At 41.7% G+C, this 21,858-nt stretch overlaps 1 protein-coding gene across 1 annotated transcript in view; it reads right to left on the bottom strand.

Annotated features, from left to right (window-relative positions):
• CFAP92 (cilia and flagella associated protein 92 (putative)) overlaps positions 1-21,173 on the bottom strand; it is a 113,259-nt gene extending 92,086 nt beyond the window's left edge. Inside the window, exons 1-7 of the mRNA XM_036282231.1 lie at positions 20,909-21,173; positions 11,012-11,202; positions 10,188-10,401; positions 6,521-6,652; positions 5,529-5,616; positions 5,130-5,218; positions 613-759 (exon numbers count right to left, since the gene is read on the bottom strand). Of these exons, the coding sequence (XP_036138124.1) occupies positions 613-759; positions 5,130-5,218; positions 5,529-5,616; positions 6,521-6,652; positions 10,188-10,401; positions 11,012-11,202; positions 20,909-21,173 (1,126 nt within the window). The remainder of the gene's footprint in view (positions 1-612; positions 760-5,129; positions 5,219-5,528; positions 5,617-6,520; positions 6,653-10,187; positions 10,402-11,011; positions 11,203-20,908) is intronic.
• Positions 21,174-21,858: the final 685 nt, after the last annotated feature.

The following is a 21,858-nucleotide window of genomic DNA, read 5'->3' as shown; positions in this document are numbered from 1 at the left end:
CAAAACGTATGGATTTAATACATGCCTATTTGTTATTTATCCAACTGTAGGAAGCCTAGCTTATAACTGGTGATAGACCTTACAAAGCAAAACATTCAAAGCCCTGTTCTGCCACTGAGCTCTGTGACCTCAGGTTAACTCTTCACTGAAAAGATTGGTGGCAGTTATAACCACCACCCCTGACACCACACCATCAGTCTGTTGGGAGGGTCAAAGTTTGTCATGAGAAGCAAATGATGGGGCATAAATACTGGTTCTCTTTCCTAATTTCTTTTACTAGATGTTTTCATGAAAATTTGAGGAAACAGTTTATAAAAAGCAGCATCTTGTTTAGCAAAATTGCGACATTTATCATTGTCACAGGCTTTTCCTTAGACTTTGACATTAAACCTGGGTTCACATCCTGGCTTTACACTTACTTGCTATGTAATCTTAAAAAATGCATTTAAACTCTCTGTATAAAACAGGGACACTCACCCCCCTCTTTGCTAAGGTAGCTGTGAGCATGACGTTAGGTAGCATAGAGCAGGGTTTGGTCACCATGAGCATCCTGCTTATGGACTTGTAGCCACTGTGACAAACACAGAAGCCACTGGGCGTGGGTGAGGCTACCTGCAAGGAGCGGCATTACTGCCAGCTGGATGGTGAAGGCGCCCTGCTTCCAGTAGTCCGCCAGCTTGGGGTCAGCTTCCTCTTCTGTTTGACATTTCTTCCTTCTTTTCATTTTTTTCTTTCCCCTGTCTGATTCTTTCCACTTAACTGTAAAATCAAAAGAGGGAAATAAGTGTTAAGAGGAGCTCACATTCAAGCTGCCACACGTGAATACACACATGCTGCAAACGTCTTGGAAGGTTCTGGAAACTCCTTGAAGGCAGTGGTTGTTCTCTGTGCTGCGGCTCCTTCCCGGCAACCAGAAGAGGTATCTAAATGTGGCTGACCAGTTGCCAGTTATATGCAGGGAGAAATTGAGGGCTGTCCCGACTCTCCACCTGCTGCCACCCAAGAATATGGGCAGAGGGGCTAGTTACCATGAGCTATTGGTTCCATTGTACAGAGGCCCATGGAACAGACTGGAAAGCCCAGAACTAGATCCACACACAAAAGGGACTTAATAGATGCCAGAGTTGGCATTTCAAACCAGTGGGAAGGAATGGACTAGTCAATTAATATTGACTGTTCATTTAGAGGCGGATGAAACTGTTGGACACATGCTGTTATCAGAGAATCATGTGGATTGCCCCTCTCCATTGCTCCAGGGAGTGGGGTTCATGGGACACTGCTGGAATAAGCATTTCTGGAGGCCCCCATGGGAAGATGAGAGGTGGTAAAAAAAACTTTATTTGCAGGGAGTTACATCCCTTGGTTTGCAAAGCCCCATTTCTCTTAAACCAGTTCTGAAGGAGGTACAGCTGGGGATTTAGCAGAGCTAAAAGCAAAGCCAGTGTTCAGAGTTTCCATTTCACGGTGGAGTTAAGTCTGGCACAGCATCAGGGTAGTTGCAGTTCATTAGTCAATTGTGTGTGGGATCCACATGGCTGTGGGCTATGTGGACAAATGCAGGGGACTGCACCCTCTGCAACAAGAGTACCAGGAGCCCAATGTGCAAGAGAGAGCAAGAGAGAGAGAGAGAGAACATCTTTGTTTAGGAGTTTAAATATCAAATCTTCCCGCACTTGCAATGGCCATGCCTATTCTCGCCAATGACCTGTTCGCAGGTGTGACAGGCATGTACATTTCTATTTCATTTGGACCACCGGGTATGCGTTTATCCTTCCTTTGTCCAGTCCCTTCCCCCAGGATCTGCAGGGAACAGACCTGGAGAGTGTTAAACCGCAGCTTCCTGGCACAGATGGCATGCCTATATTATCTGGCCTCCCTGCTGCTCCTTTCCTGGTACTTAATAACCAGATTGTTACAGTGGCATCAGTGCCATATGCAAAATGAACTGCAGGCTAAAGGGGGAAAACAGAATCTTCAAAATCATGACAAGAATTCATAGGAAACTATATTGACATCCCTATGAGGAAAATTTCCTAAAACACTGCCAGAAGTACAAAAGGAATAATTATCCGTTTTACCAAATAAAAATAAGTTACAGATCTCAGTCTGTAATGTTTATAATGCATGTAACTGACAATGCATAATTAGAAGATGTACATTGTTAATTCATAAAAAAAAATTTGAAACCGAACAGAAAAATAGGCAAAGATATAAGGAGAGGCTAATCATATACAAATGTGATCAAATAAGCATATGAGAGACTCTCAACCTTATTAGGAATGAGTAATTAAGCCCCTACTGTGACAAGCTTAGGTGATGGTGTGGAGAGCAGGAATTCTCAGGAATGCTGTCAGGAGGGCGAGGAGGTACAGCCCAGAGAGTAAACTGTCAGCATCCTGAGGGGTAAAGGTATTTCATACACCTGGTGATGGCACTGCGCAATGCCCTATACCAGCGATTTTCAACCATTTTCATCTCATGGCACACATAAACTAATGACTAAAATCTGCGGCACACCAAAAAATTACTATATTTTTTGTTTATCTGACAAAAAAATAGGTATAATTTTTATTCATTTACACCTGACGGCTATTGATGTTTTGGCTGTTGTATATATATATATATTTTTAATTTGTCAATCTAAAGGAAACGAGCTCAATACCCTGATTAAACAGTCAGGTGTTGTGTGTTTTAAAAATTCTTGCAGCACACCAGTTGAAAATCACTGCCCTAGATTCTCCCGCAGGTGCACAGGGATGCTCACTAGGGCAGTGCTGGTGGCACGGGAAATGGGAGACAAATCAGATGCCCCTGGGTGCGAGGCCACATGGAGGATGGTACATGCATCTAATGAAGTACTTTACAGAGGTTGAAATGAAGGTGCTGGACTTACATATATTGATTGACACAAATAAATCTCAGAAATAAAGTTAGTGCAAAAAGCAAGTTGCAGCAAAATATGTTTGGTATGGAGTCATTTCTGTAATTCATAAAAACAAAAATCGATACAATGTTGTATGAATGGGTGAGAAAGAATGGGGTGGCAGGAAGGAGGGATCACACCAAGAATTATACCAGGATATGGTATAATTCTTAAAAGTGCAGGATGCAAAAAGGAATTAAATTGTATTTGTAATCTTCTTTTTCTTTAAAAAAAGAAAGAAGAAGAAAGAGCAAGAAAGAGATTTAAGACAATACAGCAAGATAATAACACCTAAAATGTGGGTACATTGTTGTTATATTTTTCTGTGTATCTTTATTTCAGAATAAAAAGAATGGTTTGAAAATCTCATTAAAATACTTAAAAACCTAAAAAGGAGTGGGGCTGTTTATTCTGGAAAAGAGAAAACTCAGAAAGAGCTGAGCAATGTTTAGATATGAAAGTGTGGACTAGTCTTTCTTATTCCTTTGTGTCTCCAACACCTAGTAGCCCGACTCCTTCCAGCAGTCACTTCTCTGTAGCCTCAGTGTGAATGAACCAGGAAAAGCAGATCAGCTGACGGAGAGCCAAGGAAATGACTTGTAGCAGTTACAGCTGAATGCATGGGAAATGACCATCCCAGCAGACAGCAAGCGCACTGGCTGTAGAATTCTGTCTCATACTGAGGCTCTGAGGATCTTTGCCTCTGGGCAGTCTGTCACTAAGATTGCATGCTTCTACAAGAGCAGTTCCTGCAACCTGGGATGCCCTCTCCCTCATTCCACAATAAGCATATAGCCTCCTATATTCCAAGGAGAGTCTTTCCCCCACTCTTTTGTGCTTCCCCAACATACCACATACCTACCCCTAACATAGCATCTATCACATAGAATTGTAATTATGTGCTTGAACGTCTCTAGTAAACATTAGAGATTTTCATGTTTCCCAAGTTGACAACACCATGGATCAGAAATACAAAAGTATTGGAAGAATGGGAAGGGATTGATAGAGGAGGTGAATAAATGGGATAATGTGGATAAAGCAAATGGAATGAAATGGAATTAAATGAATGGATGGGTGGATGGATGGATGAATGAGGTGAGATAGAATGGATAAGTTGAAAGTATGTGTAGTATCTTCTTATTTTGAGTAATATTTGGACAGATATCAAAGAATCTTATTGAAATATTTTGTGATTCTTCTGAGTCTAGTTATATTATAAAATTCCAAAATCCAATCCTACTTTGAAATGTTTGCTTTTATGTTTGTTAAGCTGCTAAATAAAAGTCTCACAGTGAATTCTTTCACCCCTATTATGGTTGTCCCTCCCAAAGAAATATTCTTGAAATGCTCCATTAAAATATTCACAAAGAGAAAAATAAATAAAGGTGAAAAAAAAATCAGGAACCAGATATTTACATGACTAAACATGAACAAGTTAAAAGTTATAGCATTGCATTCCTGTAATCCAATGCTTCTCAAATTTTAACATGTATATGAATTACCTGGGAATTTTGTGAAATAAAATACAGATTATGTTTTAGTAAGCCTAGGGTGGTCCTGAGATTCCACATTTCTAACAGGTTCCCTGGTAATGCTGATGCTGTTGGTCTGTAGACCACACTTGCACCATCAATTTCTAACCAACTAGAAAATACGGGGGGGGGGGGGAGCAAAAGTAGGTCTACAGTTGTTTATATGGAAAATAACACAATAATAAATAAATAAATAATACAAGAATAAATTGTGTTTCCCATGTGAACAACTGTATACCTTCTTTTGCCTACTTTTGTGTACCCCTCTATCATGGAAAATAATATATTTTTTAATGAAAGCAACTGAAATTCTAAAATATCCAGGAATTCATTTACAGAAATTATTCATAACACCCATAGGAAGAAAAAAAAATAACTCTATTAACAAAGTCATAAAGGAGAACCTGAATTAGGTAAAAAGATACAGCATGATCAGGGATGGGAGAACTTCTCAAAGTAAAAATGTCAATTCCTCCCAAATTAATCCATAAGTTTAATGTAAAAACAACTTTTTAAAATTAAGATTTTTAAATGACATTTTCTCTTGGTTGAACGTGTCCCACTACCCCAAGCCACCATCTGGGCCTCCATTTTATCCATGGTCCCCAAAGCATCCAAGGAAACTCCTCCTCCAGGCCCTTCTTAAGCTCCAAGAGGCCCCAAGAGAACTGTACTCTCAGCCAGTAAGGGCTGTGGACCCAGGAATCTGAAGGTGTGGGTCAGGATCCTGGCTTTACCAATATTCCCTGAATTCCCAAGAATTCTGGTCTCAGAACGTTGTACAAATTACTTAACCACTCAAATCACCTTGTGTAGAAAATAGAGATAGTAATACCACCCAACAGTGATCATTATGAATATCAAATGAGATAAAGTAATGCATTCCAAAGCACAGTGCCTGATTTATAAGGTGCTCATAAACACAAGCGTTCCTTTAATTTCCTCCTGGACTGCATGAGTTCCCATTAACTGAATGTACTAAAGTCTACATGGTTCATGGTGAAAGTCTGTGGGACTAGTACAAGACGGGGCTCCACTCCCACTCCCCAAAATACTATGGGGTCCTTCCTTACCCAATTGTGACTAGATCTTTTGTTCTGAGTAGCTTTTTGTTTTTCTCGGTATTTGTGGAAAAAGTTTCAGGCTCTGCTGGATGAGAACCTGGTAATATTTATTAGCAAATGTTTCTCAACATCTTGTTCCATCTGAGCTCACTGAGACATGAGGGCCCCTTTCACACTATGTATGCCGGCCCCAGGCAGGCCTCTGTGTGGTGAGCGTTCAGTAAAAAGGTTTGTTAAGAATAAATGAGTAAACGATCAGATATACAGGCTAATTATAGTTATTTGGACAAATGGAGGAAGAGGGGAGCCCCAGTTATTAACATAATATCTCACAAAGGAAAAAAAAAAGGATTGAATATTATCTATTCAACTGTCCACTTCGGCACTGTTTACATTAGAGAATACTAAAAATACCTCCAGCTTTCTAAGTTCCCATCTATAGGGAATGATTAAGCAAATTATAGTATTTATTACCAGCAGATGAAATTATATTTAGTCATCCTAATTAAAGTTTATGGAAAGTTTTGAAGGAAACTGGAAAGTGCACAGATGACACATTAACCTCAGAATATGCAATTACGAACCCAGGATAACCTTATCTATGTAAAAAAATCTTAGAAAAAAAAAGAAAGGAATTTGTTACAATGTGATAAACCAAGATAATACAAGGCCTGTTCCTGGTGATGGAATTACAGATAATTTCCCCTGCTCATCTCATATATGTTTACATTTACTGAGTTTTCTCTCTCACACACACATAACTGCTACATTTGGAAAGTGTTTTTGTAAGCCACAAAGTAGACCCAAATTAAATGAAGAGAAAGACTCCACAGCCTCCAGTGGGTTGTGCAGAGAGCAGGGCGGGCGCTGGCAGGTGCGTGGTGCCGGAGGGCGCGGACAGAGGGCTGGATGCCAGCGCGCACGCTCTGCACCAGCATCCCCAGCAGTGGCTCCCGGCCCAGTTTTCACTCAGCTTGTCCACAGGGGGCATCTCTACTCACCGTGCAAAGGCTTCAAGTGCTTTCCTGCTTTTTCTAGCTTTTCCAGTTCATACTCCTGGCTCCACTCCTCTTTGACCTGAATGTTTTGTTCAGGCGGTGATCTCTGATTTAAAACCATTTGTTTCACTTCCTCTAGAATGCAGGATAAAAAAGAATCGTTGGTTCAATTAACCAGAAATACTTACTGAATACCCACTATGTGGCTATCTTCTCTGGTGTTGGAGATGGAGCAGTGGACAGGGGAGGCAAGGCCCCTGACCTCCTGGAGGTGTTGCCTCAGGGGCTGCTCCAAAACACCAGGAAACGTAAACCTCAACGGGCAATGGCTTCTTCCAAATAAGACCATTAAGTGCTTGACATATGTTATTCCATTTAATCATCACACTTCCCCTTGTTACAGACATGGAATCTGACACTGAAGTGACTTTCCTGCAGTCAGAGAGCTGGGCTTAACTTAGCAAAGTCAAGAGCTTCTGCCCTCCGCTGTGTAGATGGCCCCTTCATGCACGTTCTTCACTTCTGTCAACATGGGGCTTGATGTGCACATGATAGCAACCAGCTGGTGGAAAGATGACTGAGCAGAGAAATTAAGTGAATGAAAGGAGATAATGGAAGCTACAAGACAGGCGTGGGGGAAAAAGAGGTGAAAATGGGTTGTGCTGAAGGATAGATGAAAAAGTTTGAAGAAAGAGATGATGCTAAGAGCCCCTTAAATATAGCCAAAATGCCTGAAGGCAGGCCCTACAGTGAGGAAAAGCCTCGTATCTTCAGGGACCAGGGGTGGACAAGGTATGAGGTGGGAGAGGCAATGAGAAAGGAGCTGTGGGGAACAAATTATAAGATGCTTTTAAGGCTGAACTCAGAAGTCAGACTTGGTCCCCACTTAGGCACTGGGCAGCCATAAAAAGTTGTAGAGCAATGAAATGTCAGGGTAAAGGGTGATGTAGAAAGGTCATGGGACAATGGTAGAAGAGAGGAGACAGAAAAAGAGCTGGGTTCACAGAGAAGAGCAAGCTGAGGGGGAGAGAGCGCAAAGGATAACACACAAGTAGGACACCAACTAGGTGTTGGGGGCGGGGGGGATCGGCCAAGAATTGAAGACACAGCAGGAATCAACTCTGACCTGCGGTGGGGAGGGGGGCTTTCAAGAATGATGTTGTTCTTCAATACTGAGTCACCAAGAGACTGAGCAGATTTTATGGAAGAGAAATGCTAACTCTTGGCTGGGATGCTCCATTCAACACCAGTAGGCTGAAAGCTAACACATTCTGGCACATAACCTACAGTGCATCCAAATACATTTCGTATCTCCTTGGTACCAAACCTCTTATGGTATTTTTGCACTCTCCAAAAACAGGAGTTTTAAGAAGAAAGTTTTTAAGTGAAAAAAGGCAGAACTTAAGACAACATGTATAATAGATTTATTTTTGTTAACATTTTGTACTACATATAGAAAATGACAGGGAAGTGTTAGAAATGGCTATCTCTGGTTAGGTTTCTTGTGATTTTAATTTCTTCTTCTTTTTAACTAGTCTATTTCTGAATTGTTTTACAAAGTGAAAACATACTAATTTTTCTAGTAGGAAAATTATTATTTTAAAATTTGTTTTTATTGATTATTTTAGAGAGAGATAGAAATATTGATGTGAGAGAGAAACATCGATCGGCTGCCTCCTGCACATCCCCTACTGGGGATCGAGCCCACAGCCCGGGCATGTGCCCTGATCAGGAATTGAACTGGGACCTCTCAGTCCATGGGATGATGCTCAATCCACTGAGCCACACTGGCCTGGCAGAAATAAATTATTTAATATAAGCTGCAGGTGATACTAAGCTTGGGACAAAGTTCGAGGAAGGGTAGGTGCTCTTATTTCAAGAACACTAAGCAAATAGTCCACGGGCCCTCACAGCAGGGCTGACAGCATCCTTTCTCTTTTACTTTCTGGCCAGCTCACTCCATGTACCCTTCCAGTCCTGGCTCCATGGCCCCTTCCCCAGAAGCCCCAGTACCCCTGCTCCAAAGTGAGCTTCTGCAGGTAAGATGCTTGCCAGGAACTCTGGCTCAGCAGCTCTGGGACAAGCCCTAGAATCTGCAAAGTGCATCTAATCAAGTGGGTTAGAGGCCACACTTTGAGGCCACGGGTCTTTCCTTTGATACAAGTGAGAAAAGTCACCTTGAATCCCATTTTCTCACACAAGAATCCTACGATTAGTAGTTTTGATAGAAACCAGTGATTCTCAGCAAGGGGTGATTTTGTCCCCCATTCCTCTAGGAGACAATGTCTGAAGAAATTCTTGATGGTCAAAACTGGGGGCTACTTCTGGCAGCCAGAGGGATGCTGCCAGACATCCTATAGTGCACGGGACAGTCCCACAACAAGGAATGATCAGACCCAAGATGCCAATAGTGCCAAGGATAAAAAATGCTGGCTATAATGAAAGATAAAGAGCTGGTAGCCCATTCCCGGCCAGTGTGGCTTAGTGGTTGAGTGTTGACCCATGCACCAAGAGGTCACTGGTTCTATTCCTGGTCAGGGCACATGCCCAGGTTATGGGTCCAGTCCCCAGTGGGGTGCATGCAGGAGGTGGCCCGTTGATGTTCTCTCTCATCCATATTTCTCTCTCCCTCTCCCTTCCTCTCTCTCTAAAAATTTAAAGAAGAAAAAAAGAAAACTTTTTCAAATAAAAAATAGAAATAAAAGTTGGAAGCCCTAGGCACCCAATGCCAGAAAGGCTGTAAACTTGGAGAACGGAGATTTTCAAGTTACAAAACTGGGTTCTGACTGTGGCACTGCCATTCACTTTGAGCAAGTGACAGTCTCTGGTGCTTACTATAAAATGGGAAGAGCTGTACTTCTTGGCTAGCCACCGACAGCAGCAGTATAATTGTACTCCATGTATTCTCCAGTGCACATTGCTTTTACCTTTTAACATCTCTAAAAATGGAGATGCATTTTTACAATGACTGCCATGGCATGTTTTAATTGACAGCATTTCATTGTTTTTAAATTCTGTATAGACAGTGCACACCATCTTTTTGGCTTGTGCCCGAGGACCACTTTCACTGCCCTGTTCCAGGCATCTGACCAGAGAAAGCAGGTACATGCCCCAGGTCACCAGCTAGTTCAGGATGGAGACAGGATTGAGTTGTCTGACTGCGAAGCCTGGGTCTTTCTCCTCCTCCTCCCAGCACTCTCCTTCAAGGGGAGTTAAAAAGGAGACTTTCTGGGGTTGATATAATATTGACACAGTAAGAGTCTAGAGGGTCTATGTGAAACTGCTAACATGATGTCTTGGGGTGGTGGGACTTTTTAAGTTATTTTAAGTTTTCTCTTTTATTTCTTGGTGTCCTCTAGTTTTTTTTTTTTTTTCCCTAGCAAACACACAATACTCATCCGGGGAGACAGGCTTGGGTGCTGCCTATGTTGGCACACTGTCCAGGGACAGGACGTCCCCAAAGGTGGCAGAGGTGGAGGTGGTGGCTAACGTGCACACAGATGCCAGGTGGCATTTCCTGACACCCCAGCGCATCCTGGAGGAAGGACGTACCACTGATGCAGAAACCAGTGTAAGCCCAGGAAAATAAGGTCAAGGAAACACAGGCTTTTCTCCTGTTACCAGTGAGAAGCCACAACCCCTAGAAACATTTCAAATAAAACATGAATACCTGACTTACCAAAAGATCCTGCCTCCTCTAAATACCCAGAAATCTTGAGTCGAGAATACTTGATTTTTTTGGAAACCTTGTCTGTATTGTCCCAGAGCTTCAAGGTTATTTTGTAAAAATTCATTTTCTTTAGTAATTCCTTTGTCATGTTGATGTTAAACACTTGGGTCCATGACACCCAGACTTTGTCGCCTTCATGCCATGGCCTCACAATCTGTGTAGAAAAACACGGAGAGGCTGTCAGTGTGGGGAGCGAGGAGGCTCAGCAGTCTCGGAGTAGCTGCCACTGCCAGGCTGGCCCGATGGGCAGTGAAGCTGGTCTTGCTCTGCACCTGTCTGACTGCTCTGGCTCTCTCCCCGGTTCCAAGTCACATCGGGAAGTGGGTGGCATGGATTGAGCCCTGTCACACTTCTGGGTTCCTTGGGAAAAATTACATTAAAGCAAATACCTACAAATAGTGTCCTTTCCAGTGATTCCAGTCGTAGCTGGGCCACAAGCAGGTGCGTGTGTGTGTGCGTGTGTGTGTGTGCGCGCAGGCAGGTGGGTGTGCACACACGTGCTCACATGCACACAAAGAAAGAAAGAAATCACAGGAGCTACAAAACCCTTTGAAACACGAAAGAAATTATTAGAAAAAAAATCTAAACACAAAAATTATTTAATTGGTATTATTAGGTCAATACAGATTCTCATTCGGTAGATGTGGGATGGGGCCCAAGATCCTGCATTTCTAGAAAATTCCAGGGAAAGTGAGTACACTTTGTGTAGTGAGTATTAGGCTGTATGCTATATGCAAGGCTACAACACACACACACACACACACCTTTACTCCTGAATCCAGGAACACTTTGACCACCGATTGAAACACCACCAAGTCAGCTGTTTTAGGCTCCTTATCATCCGGCAGAAGGAAATACTCAATGTGATAGACACGGTGACTCTTTGCAACAGGTTTGTCCATTTTAGAGCGTTTCCTGTATTTTTTAACGAAACTTGAAAATTTTCCTTTATGACCTAGAAGACACAGATTTAATGATTCTTGTTTTAACCTTGCCTGGGAAAGCAAACCTGTCTCTGCAGGTCCCTGGAACCAGGAGCCAGATGCTGTGGGAGGCTGCACGATGCCGCGCTGCTTGCCTGGCTTGGGGGCTAAGATGCAGGTTCAGCCCTCCTAGCCAGCCCAGTAGCAGGCTACCCAGGACTAGGACTTGGCTCAGAGGTGCAAAACTTCACATGACTCTGAGAGTGATTGTCTCCTGACGGTTTTTCACCATTGGCACTTCACCTGTCTAACCCTAGGCTCGACAGTAAGAAGCAGGTGAAAGAGAAAAATCACAGCACAATATGATTTGTGCAATACAAGCAGTATAAATAAGGTTCTGAAGAACAACAGAGGAGGCAGGGGTAAGCTCTGCCTGGGGTGGTGGGGGAAGCCCCTTAGGGAACCTCAGCAGAGTCTTGTAGAAGGAAACCTGGCAGACATTCCAGGTAGAGGGCAGAGCCCAGCAAAACCTCATGTGCAAAGCTGCACCATGTGGGATGGATGGGCTTCAGTCAGAGACCAGGGCCTCTGCTGCTTGCCCTTGACCTTAAATGAAACCCTCCAGGCTGGGGCTTTGCACACCAGAAGATGGTTTAGGAGCTCCATAAATGTTCAATCCAAATTTAATTTTATAAATACATGACAACTATATTTCAAGCTGTAGTTTTAAAATGTCAAGTTTTAACACCAGGAGACTGCTTGTGTATTAATTTAATGCCACTAGAAGAGATGGCTTTTGTGCTGAGCTTGGATAAAACTTCTCTAGCCAGTCATTGGTCAGCATTAGACTTTCTTGTGAAGGTGCAACTAGAAGGCTTGCTGCCTTCCACAGGACCGTGTTCTGATTCAGTCCAAGCTGGGCCAGCAAGTGGACTTATAGACCTTCCTGTCAATAAGAAAAGACTGCTAAAGCCCGTTTCATAGGCAATTTGACAATATCTATAAAAATGTAAATGCATACAGTAAGTCCTCAATAGTATTGATATGTTCTGGACTTTAAATGAAACCACATATAATGAAACCAATTTTACTATAGGCTAGTTGATATAAACAAGAGTTTAAGTTTTTATGGCTTCTCATCAATGTTATAATAAAATGACATGGAACAAAACATTATTCAAGGACCGGTTGTATCTTAAACTCCGCAATTCCACTTTTTAAAATTCAGGCTATACCCACACCTGAACAGAAATATACATACAAGGAGAACGATTACAGAATTGTAACAGAAAATTTTGGAAACAACTTAAATGTCCACCAATATGAGGTAGGGTAAATTAAAAGCTATATAGATGTTTCAAACAAAACATCAGCAAAATAAAAACAAATATGCTTTTTTTTCTCTAAAACATCTAAGATATTGTCAAATTTTCTTACCCTTTGAAACAGCAAGAAGGGACCTGAAGTGTATTAGGCTAAGTGAAATAAGCCAGTTAGAAAATGACAAGTATCACATGATCTCATTTATAGGTAGAATCTAATGAACAAAATAATCTGATGAATAAAATAGGGCCAGAGGCATGGAAACATGGAACAGACTGAGGAATCTCAGAGAGGAGGAGGGTGGGGAGCAGGAAGAGATTAACTGAAGAATTTATATGCATATATGCGTAGCCCATGGACACAGACAATAGGGTGGTGAAGGCCTGGGGCAGGGCAGGAACCTGGAGAAGGGGGCAATGGAAGAAAAAATGGGGGTGGGGGACACCTGTAGTACTCTCAACAATAAAGAAAAAAAGAGAAGTGCTTAGTGATCTGGGAGAGAAGATGGCGGTGGGCAGGACCAGAGCAAGGGTGAGTATGTGAGAGTGTGAGCGAGTGAGAGAGAGTTGAGTGGATGTGAGTGTGGCCGAGCAACCTTGAGCAGTGCAGAAACGTGGGGCAGAGGGTTCATGTGCTGTGGATGGGAGAAGCTGGCTACTGTGATAAGTAGCTTGTCAGGGTACTTCCATGGCCAGAGGCCCCACCATTTTGGAAGGTCTCTAATCTTCTCTGGGAGGAGGCAACCGGGAGCATGTAGGGCCGAGCAACCTGAGTCCACCAGCACCATCAGACCAGTGGACCCCACTGTGTCAATGTGGTCCAGTGCACAGTAGTGGGGCCATCGAGATGCCTCTGCAGTAACTGCAACCGGCCAGGAGCTGAGCACCATTCTCCCGCAGCAGCAGCCTGAATGGAGCCCAGCACCTTCCCCCACAGCAGCAGTGACTGGGTGGGAGTGGAGCCCCACCCCCAACAGCAGCTGAGGCTTGGGATCTGAGACACACCCCCAGCAGCAGGAGCTCTGGAGAGGACAGCCATCCCCAGGCAGCAGCAGTACAGATCATCAACTGAGACCCATCCCCAGCAGCATCAGCAGAGGCTGATCAGGAGCGGTGCCCCAGCCCAAGCAGCAGCAAGACTCAGGCAGCTGAAACCTGCCTCTGACAACTGCAGCAGTGGATTTGGAGTGGAGCCCTTCTCCTGGCAGCAGCAAAGTCCCAGGAGCAGAGCATCCGCAGCCCCCAACAGCAGCAGAGGATTGGGAGCTGAGAACTGATCAGGAGCTGAGCCCCACCAGGCAGCAGTACATCCCAGAAGCACACAAGTGTGACCCACGCACCCCAGAAGTGCACCAGCTAGACCAATGCACCCAAAGAGCACCTAACATGACAGACCAATACTAGCCACCAGTTGTCAATTCTCTAGGACCCACAGCAAGCAACAGGCACCACAACCAAAACAGTCTGAGAGGCGCATCAGCCTTATGTGATACACACTGACCTGTCTACATATTCTAACATCGCTCACTGTGCCTAGAACTACCAGACTAGTAAATGGTGAGACAAAGAAAACTTCCCTAAATTGGTGAAGAAAAAAGTCACACAAGTCCAGGAAACACAGGGAGTCCAAAGCAAGATGACCCCCCAAAGATCCACAGCTAGACACATCATAATAAAAATGGCAAACATTAAAGGCAAAGAAAGAATCTTAAAGGAAGCAAGAGAGAGACAGAAAGTTACCTATAAGGAAGCTCCCATTAGACTGTCAGCTGATTTCTCAATAGACACACTGCAGGCCAGAAGGGAGTGGTATGAAGTGTACAAAGTAATGAAAGGCAAGGGTCTGAATCCAAGACTACTCTATGCAGCAAGGCTATCATTCAAAATTGAAGAAGAAATAAAGAGCTGCACAGATAAGAAAAAGCTAAAGGAATTTATCACCACCTAACCAGCACTGCAAGAAATGCTAAAGGGACTGTTGTAAAAAGGAGAAGAAACAGAAAAAGAGGAACACAGGCATAAAATAAAAATGGCAACTAATAAATATCTATCAATAATAACCTTAAATGTAAATGGCTTAAATGCTCCAATCAAAAGACATAGGGTAGGTGATTGGATAAGAAAACATGACCCATATATATGCTGTCTACAAGAGACTCACCTTACAACAAAAGACTCACACAGGATAAAAGTGAAGGAATGGAAAAAAAAATTTCCAAGCAAATGGAAATTAAAAAAAAAAAAAAAAAAGTGGTATAGCAATACTCATATAGGATAAGACAGACTTCAAAATGAGGGTCACAATAAGAGACAAAGAAGGTTACTACATAATATTAAAGGAATCAATCAAAGATGGTTAGGTGGTGATAAATTCCTTTAGCTTTTTCTTATTAAAGGATATAACCTTGGTAAACATATACGCACCAAATACAGGAGCACCAAAATATATTTTGAAAGTTCTGGAGGACTTCAAGAGAATGATCAATACCAATACAATTATAGTGGGTGACGTTAACACCCCACTGACACCACTGGATAGATCTTCTAGACAAAAATTAACAATGACACAGAGTCCTTAAATGATGAACTAGATCAGCTGGACTTTATTGATATTGACAGAACATTTCACCCCAAAGCTGCAGAATATACATTCTTCTCAAATGCATATGGGACATTCTTGAATATAGACAACATGTTAGGACACAAACTAAGTCTCTAAAATTCAAGAAGATTGAAATCATACCAAGCATCTTTTCAGATCACAATGACATGGAACTAGACATCAATTACAACAAAAACATTCAAACACATAGGCTAAATCACATGTTATTAAACAACAAATAGGTTACTAAGGAAATTAAGGAAGAAATTAAAACTTCCTGGAAACCAATGAAAATGAACACCCAACAACACAATCTATGGGACACGGTGAAAGCAGTCCTGAGAGGGAAGTTCATAGCACTACAGGCCTACCTCAAGAAAAAAGAAAATTTCCTAATTGACTCTCTAACCCTACAACTTAAAGAACCAGAATGTAAACAAAAAGAAAGACCCAGAGCAAGCAGAAGGAAAAAAATAGTGAAGGTCAGAGTAAAAATAAACAACATAGAAACTAAAAAAAAAAAATTCAAAACATCAATGAAACAAAAAGCTGGTTCTTTGAAAAGATAAACAACAGCCCTGACCGGTTTGGCTTAGTGATTAGAGCATCGGCCCTCGGACCAGAGAGTCTCGGGTTTGGTTCCCGCTAAGGGCACGTACTTCGGTTGTGGTTTGTCCCCAGCCCTGGTTGGGTCATGTGGGTGGAAACCACTCAATGTGTCCCTTTCACGTTGATGTTTCTCTCTCTCTCTCCCACTCTATCTGAACAAAATACTGAAAAAAAAAAATGTCCTTGGGTGAGGATAAAAAAAGAAAAGAAAAGATAAACAACATTGATAGACCCTTAGCCAGACTCACCAAGAAACAAAAAGAGAGGACCCAAATAAACAAAATAAGAAATGAAATAGGAGAAGTAACAACTGACACCACAGAAATACAAAGGATCATTAAAACATACTATGAACAATTATATGCCAACAAATTGGACAATTTAGGTAAAATGGACAGATTTCTAGTAACACACAGTTTCTCAAAAATAACTGGGAAGAAATAGAAAATTGGAACAGGTCAATAACAACTAAGGAAATTGAAGATGTAATCAAGAAACTCCCCGAAAACTAAAGCCCAAGCTTTTGTTTTTATTCAAAGAAGATCTAACACCCATTCTCATCAAACTATTCCAAAAAATTCAAGGAGATGGAAGACTTCCAAACTCATTTTATGAGACCAGCATAATCCTAGTTCCAAAACCAGATAAAGACATTACAAAGAAAGAAAACTACAGGCTAATATCCCTGATGAACATAGATGCCAAAATCCTTAACAAAATATTAGTAAATTGGATCTAGCAATACATCAAAAAAATTATTAATCATGACCAAGTGGGATACATCCCAAGAATGCAAGGATGGTACAATATTCACAAATCAATAAATGTGATACACCACATAAACAAAATGAAAGATAAAAACAATATGATTTTATCAATAGATACTGAAAAAGCATTTGACAAAATCCAGCACCCATTTCTGATAAAAATGCTCAGCAATGTGGGAATAAAGGGATCATATCTTGACATAATAAAAGCCATATGTGAAAAACCTACAGCCAACATCATACTCAATGGGTAAAAACTAAAATTATTTCCCTTAAGAACAGGAACAAGACAGGGATGCCCACTTTCACCATTCTTATTTAATATAGTACTAGAAGTCTTAACCATAGAAATTAGACATAAAGAAAGAATAAAAGGGATCCAAACTGAAAAGAAGAAGTGAAAATGTCATTATTTGCAGATGATATAATATTGTACATAGAAAACCCTAAGGACTCCATTAAAAATGCAATAGATTTAATAAATGAATTCGGCAAGGTAGCGGGATACAAAATTAATGTTAAGAAATTGACAGCATTCTTTTTTTTTTATTAATTTATTTTTGTTACAGATGTTTCTCCTTTTCCCCTCATTGACTCCCTCCTCCCTATACCCCCCTTACCCCATTGCCCCATTATCTATGTCTGTCAGTTATGCATACATGTATATAAGTTCAGTGGTTTATCCCCACCCCCCACACTTCTGAGGAATGTCAATCTGTACCCTACTTTTATGTCTCTGGGTCTATTTTGTCCATCAGTTTGCTTAGTTCATTATTTTCCAGAAATAAGAGATCATGTGATATTTGTCTTTCTCTTATTGGCTTGTTTCACTTAGAATAATACTTTCCAGATCCCTCCATGTCATCTCAAAGATTAAGAGATCTTTTTTTCTTACAGCTGCATAGTACTCCATTGTGTATACGTCCCACAGTTGACAGCATTCTTATACACCAAAAATGAACTCACAGAAAGAGAAACTCAAAAAGCAACCCCATTTACCATTCTGGCAAAAAAATTAAGATACCCAGGAATAAACCTAGCCAAAGAAGTAAAGGAATTTTTTTTGCAGAAAAGTACAGGTCATTGAAAAAAGTACAGGTCACATAAAAAAGTGGAAGCATATATACCTTGTTCATGGATTGGAAGAATTAACATCATTAAAATGTCCATACTACCCAAAGCAATCTACAAATTCAATGCAATTCCCATAAAAATACCAATGATATACTTTACAGAACTAGAACAAATACTCCAAAAGTTCATATGCAACCAAAGAAGATCCTGAATAGCCACAGCAATCTTGAAGAAGAAGAAGAAAGTAGGAGGGATCCCTATACCAGATATCAGGTTATACTACAAGCCACTGTAATCAAAACAGCCTGGTACTGGCACAAAATCAGGCATGTAGACCAGTGGAACAGAACAGAGAACCCAGAAATAGACCCAAGATATTATGCTCAATTAATATTTGACAAAGGTGGCAAGAGCATACTGTGGAATAAAGACAGCCTCTTCAATAAATGATGTTGGGAAAATTGGACAGCTACAGGCAAAAAAAAAAAGAAGCTAGACCACTAACTTACACCATACACAAGAATAAACTCAAAATGGAGAAAAAACTTAAATGTGACACATGAATCCATAAAAATTCTAGAAGAAAATATAGGCAACAAAATTTCAGACATTATACACATCAGAATTTTCACTCATACATCACCTAGGGCAACAAAAACAAAGGAAAAAATGAACACATGGGACTACATCAAACGCAAAAGCTTCTGCACAGCAAAAGAAAAAAACATCAAATTGGAAAGAAAACCCATTATATGGGAGAGCATAATTGCCAATGATACATCAGATAAGGGATTTCCAAAATATATAGAGTACTCATACAACTCAACAAAAGGAAGACAAAGAATCCAATTAAAAAATGTGCAGAGGACCTGGGACACCTCTCTTAAAAGGACATACAAATGGGCAAGAAACACACAAAAAAATGCTCAATTGTCACTAATCATCAGAGAGATGTAAATTAAAAGAACAATGAGGCATCACCTCACACCAGTCAGAATGGCTGCCATCAACAAATCATCAAACAAGTGCTGGTGAGGGTGTGGAGAAAAGGGGACTCTTGTACACTGCTGGTGGGAATGCAGACCTCTGCAGCCACTATGAAAAACAATATGGTGTTACCTCAAAAAGTTAAAAATTGAACTGCCATTTGACCCTGTGATCTCACTTCTAGGAATATGCCCTAAGACCCCTGAAAAAACACCAATCAGAAAAATGTATGTACCCCTATGTTCATAGCAGCACTATTTCCAATCGCTAAGATCTGGAAACAGTCCAAGTGTCCATCAATAGATGAGTGGATAAAAAAGCGGTGGTATATATACACAATGGAATATTATGCAGCTGTAAGAAAGAAAGATCTCTTATTCTTTGAGATGACATGGAGAGACCTGGAGAGTATTATCTTAAGCGAAATAAGCCAATCAAAGAAAGACAAATATCACATGATCTCACTTATTTGTGGAATATAATGAACAAAACAAGTTGATCAACAAAATAGACCCAGAGACATAGAAGTAGGGTACAAACTGACAAACCTCAGAAGAGGGGGTTGGAGGAGAAAAGAGATAAACCACAGAACTTATAATGCATGTATGTGTAACCATGGACATAGACAACAAAGCTGGGGACAGGGTGGGGTAAGGGGATCAGGAGGAGGGTGTCAATGGGGAAAAAAGGAGAAACATCTCTAACAGAAATAAATTAATACAAAAATTAAAAATTAGAAAAAGAGAAAGTTTTAGAATAGAATGTGTAAAATTTCATTTCTGTTAGAAAACAATTTGTATAAATAAATATTTATGAACAAACCATACATCCTCAGATATTGAAGGAAAACAAATTGAACCTACACATTTATATCCAGCCAAAGACATATCTTTTAAAGGTATTGGAATCAAAGAAAGCCTCTAAAAAACAAAATAAATGAACAAACAAAGCAGACATAAACTCCTAGATATAGAGAACAAAGTGATGGTCACCAGATAGGAGGGGGTTGAAGGGAGGGGGAAAAAAGTAAAAGGAATTGAGAAGTACAAATTGAAGTTATAAAAATAGTCATGGGGTTGTAAAACATAAGAAATATAGTCAATAACATTGTAATAACTATGTATGGTGTCGGATGGGTGCTCTACTTATTGGGGGTGATCACTTTGTAAGGAATATAAATGTCTAATCACTATGTTCTATACTTGAAACTAATGTAATATTGCACATCAAGAATAATTGGAAAGTAAATGAATAAATAAGACTCTCAGATATGCAAGACCTCATACATTTGCTGCACAGAGATCTGTTTTGTAAATGCCTTTAGAGGAAGCACCAAAATAAGAAAAACAAGTCTAGGAGATGCTATAGGAAATGTGAGGGTTAAGGTGATCAAGTGAGCACCAATTTTTTAAAAGTTGGTATTTGCCAGAAACCTTTATCCAGGCTCTTTTGCTTGACATCAATAGACCCAATATAAAAAGCATCATTATGGATAGAGGAGGTCACCACAGGACAAAAAGCTCAATTCAGCAAGAAGATTGATCAATTCTAAACATGGTATACATCTGAAGCAACAGTTAATATAGATATAAGGAGAAGCTGAAATTAATCATCATGGTGGTGGTGGTGGAATAGTTTAAGTAGACAAAAAAGGTATATAAAAGTGGAGTACTTTTTTCTGCACCTAATCTTGGGTTTCAACCATAGACTTGCTTTGGCCAATCTAATGTTAACAGGTCGGAAGTGCCAAAAGACTTGGGTGACTGGGCTTGCCCTCTGCTGTGCCTCTGCTTTTCCATAATAGGAAGATGTCTGGATTAGCCCCCATGTCCCAGAGGATGACAGACACATGAAGCAGAGCTGAACCACTGCAGGGAGCCCAGGCTGGAGTAGCCAACCTGCTCATCCAACAGAACAAAGGATTTCTGTTTGAAGCCAATGAATTGGGGAGCTGGTTTGGGTTTGTTATACAGCATTGTTGCAGTAACAGCTAATCGATATGCCTTTACACTCAGAGATTCAATACACCTGAGAATCTGTATTTTCAATAAGGAAAGCAGGTGATGTACAATTAGCTTATGGGAACCAAGGCCTAACCTCTCTGTCATTTCTTCACCTGCAAAAAGCAGAACCACCACCACCTACTCCTTAGGGTTATTGAAAAGATTAAGTATGTGAAGACCACACAACCACTTGCCTGGCCCACAGTGGGCCCCCTAAAACAGCAGTTTATTTCCTGATCTTTGCTCCAGGAATCCACCACCCTGCTTGGGAAAGCAAGGGGTGGAGGCATGTGTCTTAAACTCCTGAAAGAAGGTCATTCATTAGCCCACCCCTTTTTTTGTAGAGAATGTTGGTATACTGCCCTAGCACTTACCAACATTTGATGGGAAGGCCAGTGAGATGGTGAATTTGCAGGGGACAACCTGGGGCACGTCAGAGTTGAAAGTGTTGGCACGCCCATCTAAGGACTCCATGCTGCTATACAGGTGGTCAGAATCTGAATCCTGGGCCTGGCCGCTGGCATTCAGGTACTCCTCCACTTCACACTCGCTCATGGAAGGGCAAAAGCTGCCCATGGAGGACATGGGCCCCATGCTCCCCATGTCCTCATCCTCCCAGTCCCAGGCATGCAGTGACATGTTGCAGAACTCCCACCTTGCCCAGCACTCCTGGCTGGAAGACAATAAAGGCACTTTAGTCACTACCCTCTGCTCTCAGGAAGTCAGCCTGGCCTCTTTCAGGAACAAACACCATTGTCCCTCCTCCCTTCCCTGGTCCTGTTCCAGTTAAATGGCCAAGGCCTCAGACACTGCCTGGCATACAGTAGGCACTCAATAAAGTTAGAGAATGAATGGATGAACCAGAGAATGGTCCTGGCAGTAATTCTGATAATGAGCAACATCAGCTTCTCCAACTTGAGTCTCTGCCCTCCCCCCAGCCCCAGCTGCAGTAATTTGGCACTTTGGAATGCCTCCATCAAGGGAGTGCAGTTCCCCAGGAACCACAAGGGGTGGGAGCAGAATCCTAGTGCTTCCACTCCCGGAGGCCAGGGCGGCAAACAGGGCCTGGGACAGCATGTGCCGATGCCTGGTGAGGGCGAGAACCCTGAGGCATGACACAATGGACATTGAGTGTGGGGTCAAAACACTGGGACGATGACCCTGGGCTAAAGCTAAGGAAAGGATGAAGCGTGGGATGGGGTGTGGAGGCAGGTGGGAAACATGGTTCCCTCAAGGCTCCCACGGTACCTGGGAGCGGATGCGTGGACAGTAGCCCACGCTTGGGCCCAGGTGTCTTTCAGTTCAGCGCAGCCTCCTGGCGGGG

The sequence above is a fragment of the Molossus molossus genome, unplaced genomic scaffold (assembly GCF_014108415.1).
Source record: "Molossus molossus isolate mMolMol1 unplaced genomic scaffold, mMolMol1.p scaffold_m16_p_4, whole genome shotgun sequence".
NCBI classification, from domain to species: Eukaryota; Metazoa; Chordata; class Mammalia; order Chiroptera; family Molossidae; genus Molossus; species Molossus molossus.
Note: the sequence above shows the minus strand (reverse complement) of the source record. Positions and strands in the feature narration are given on the sequence as shown.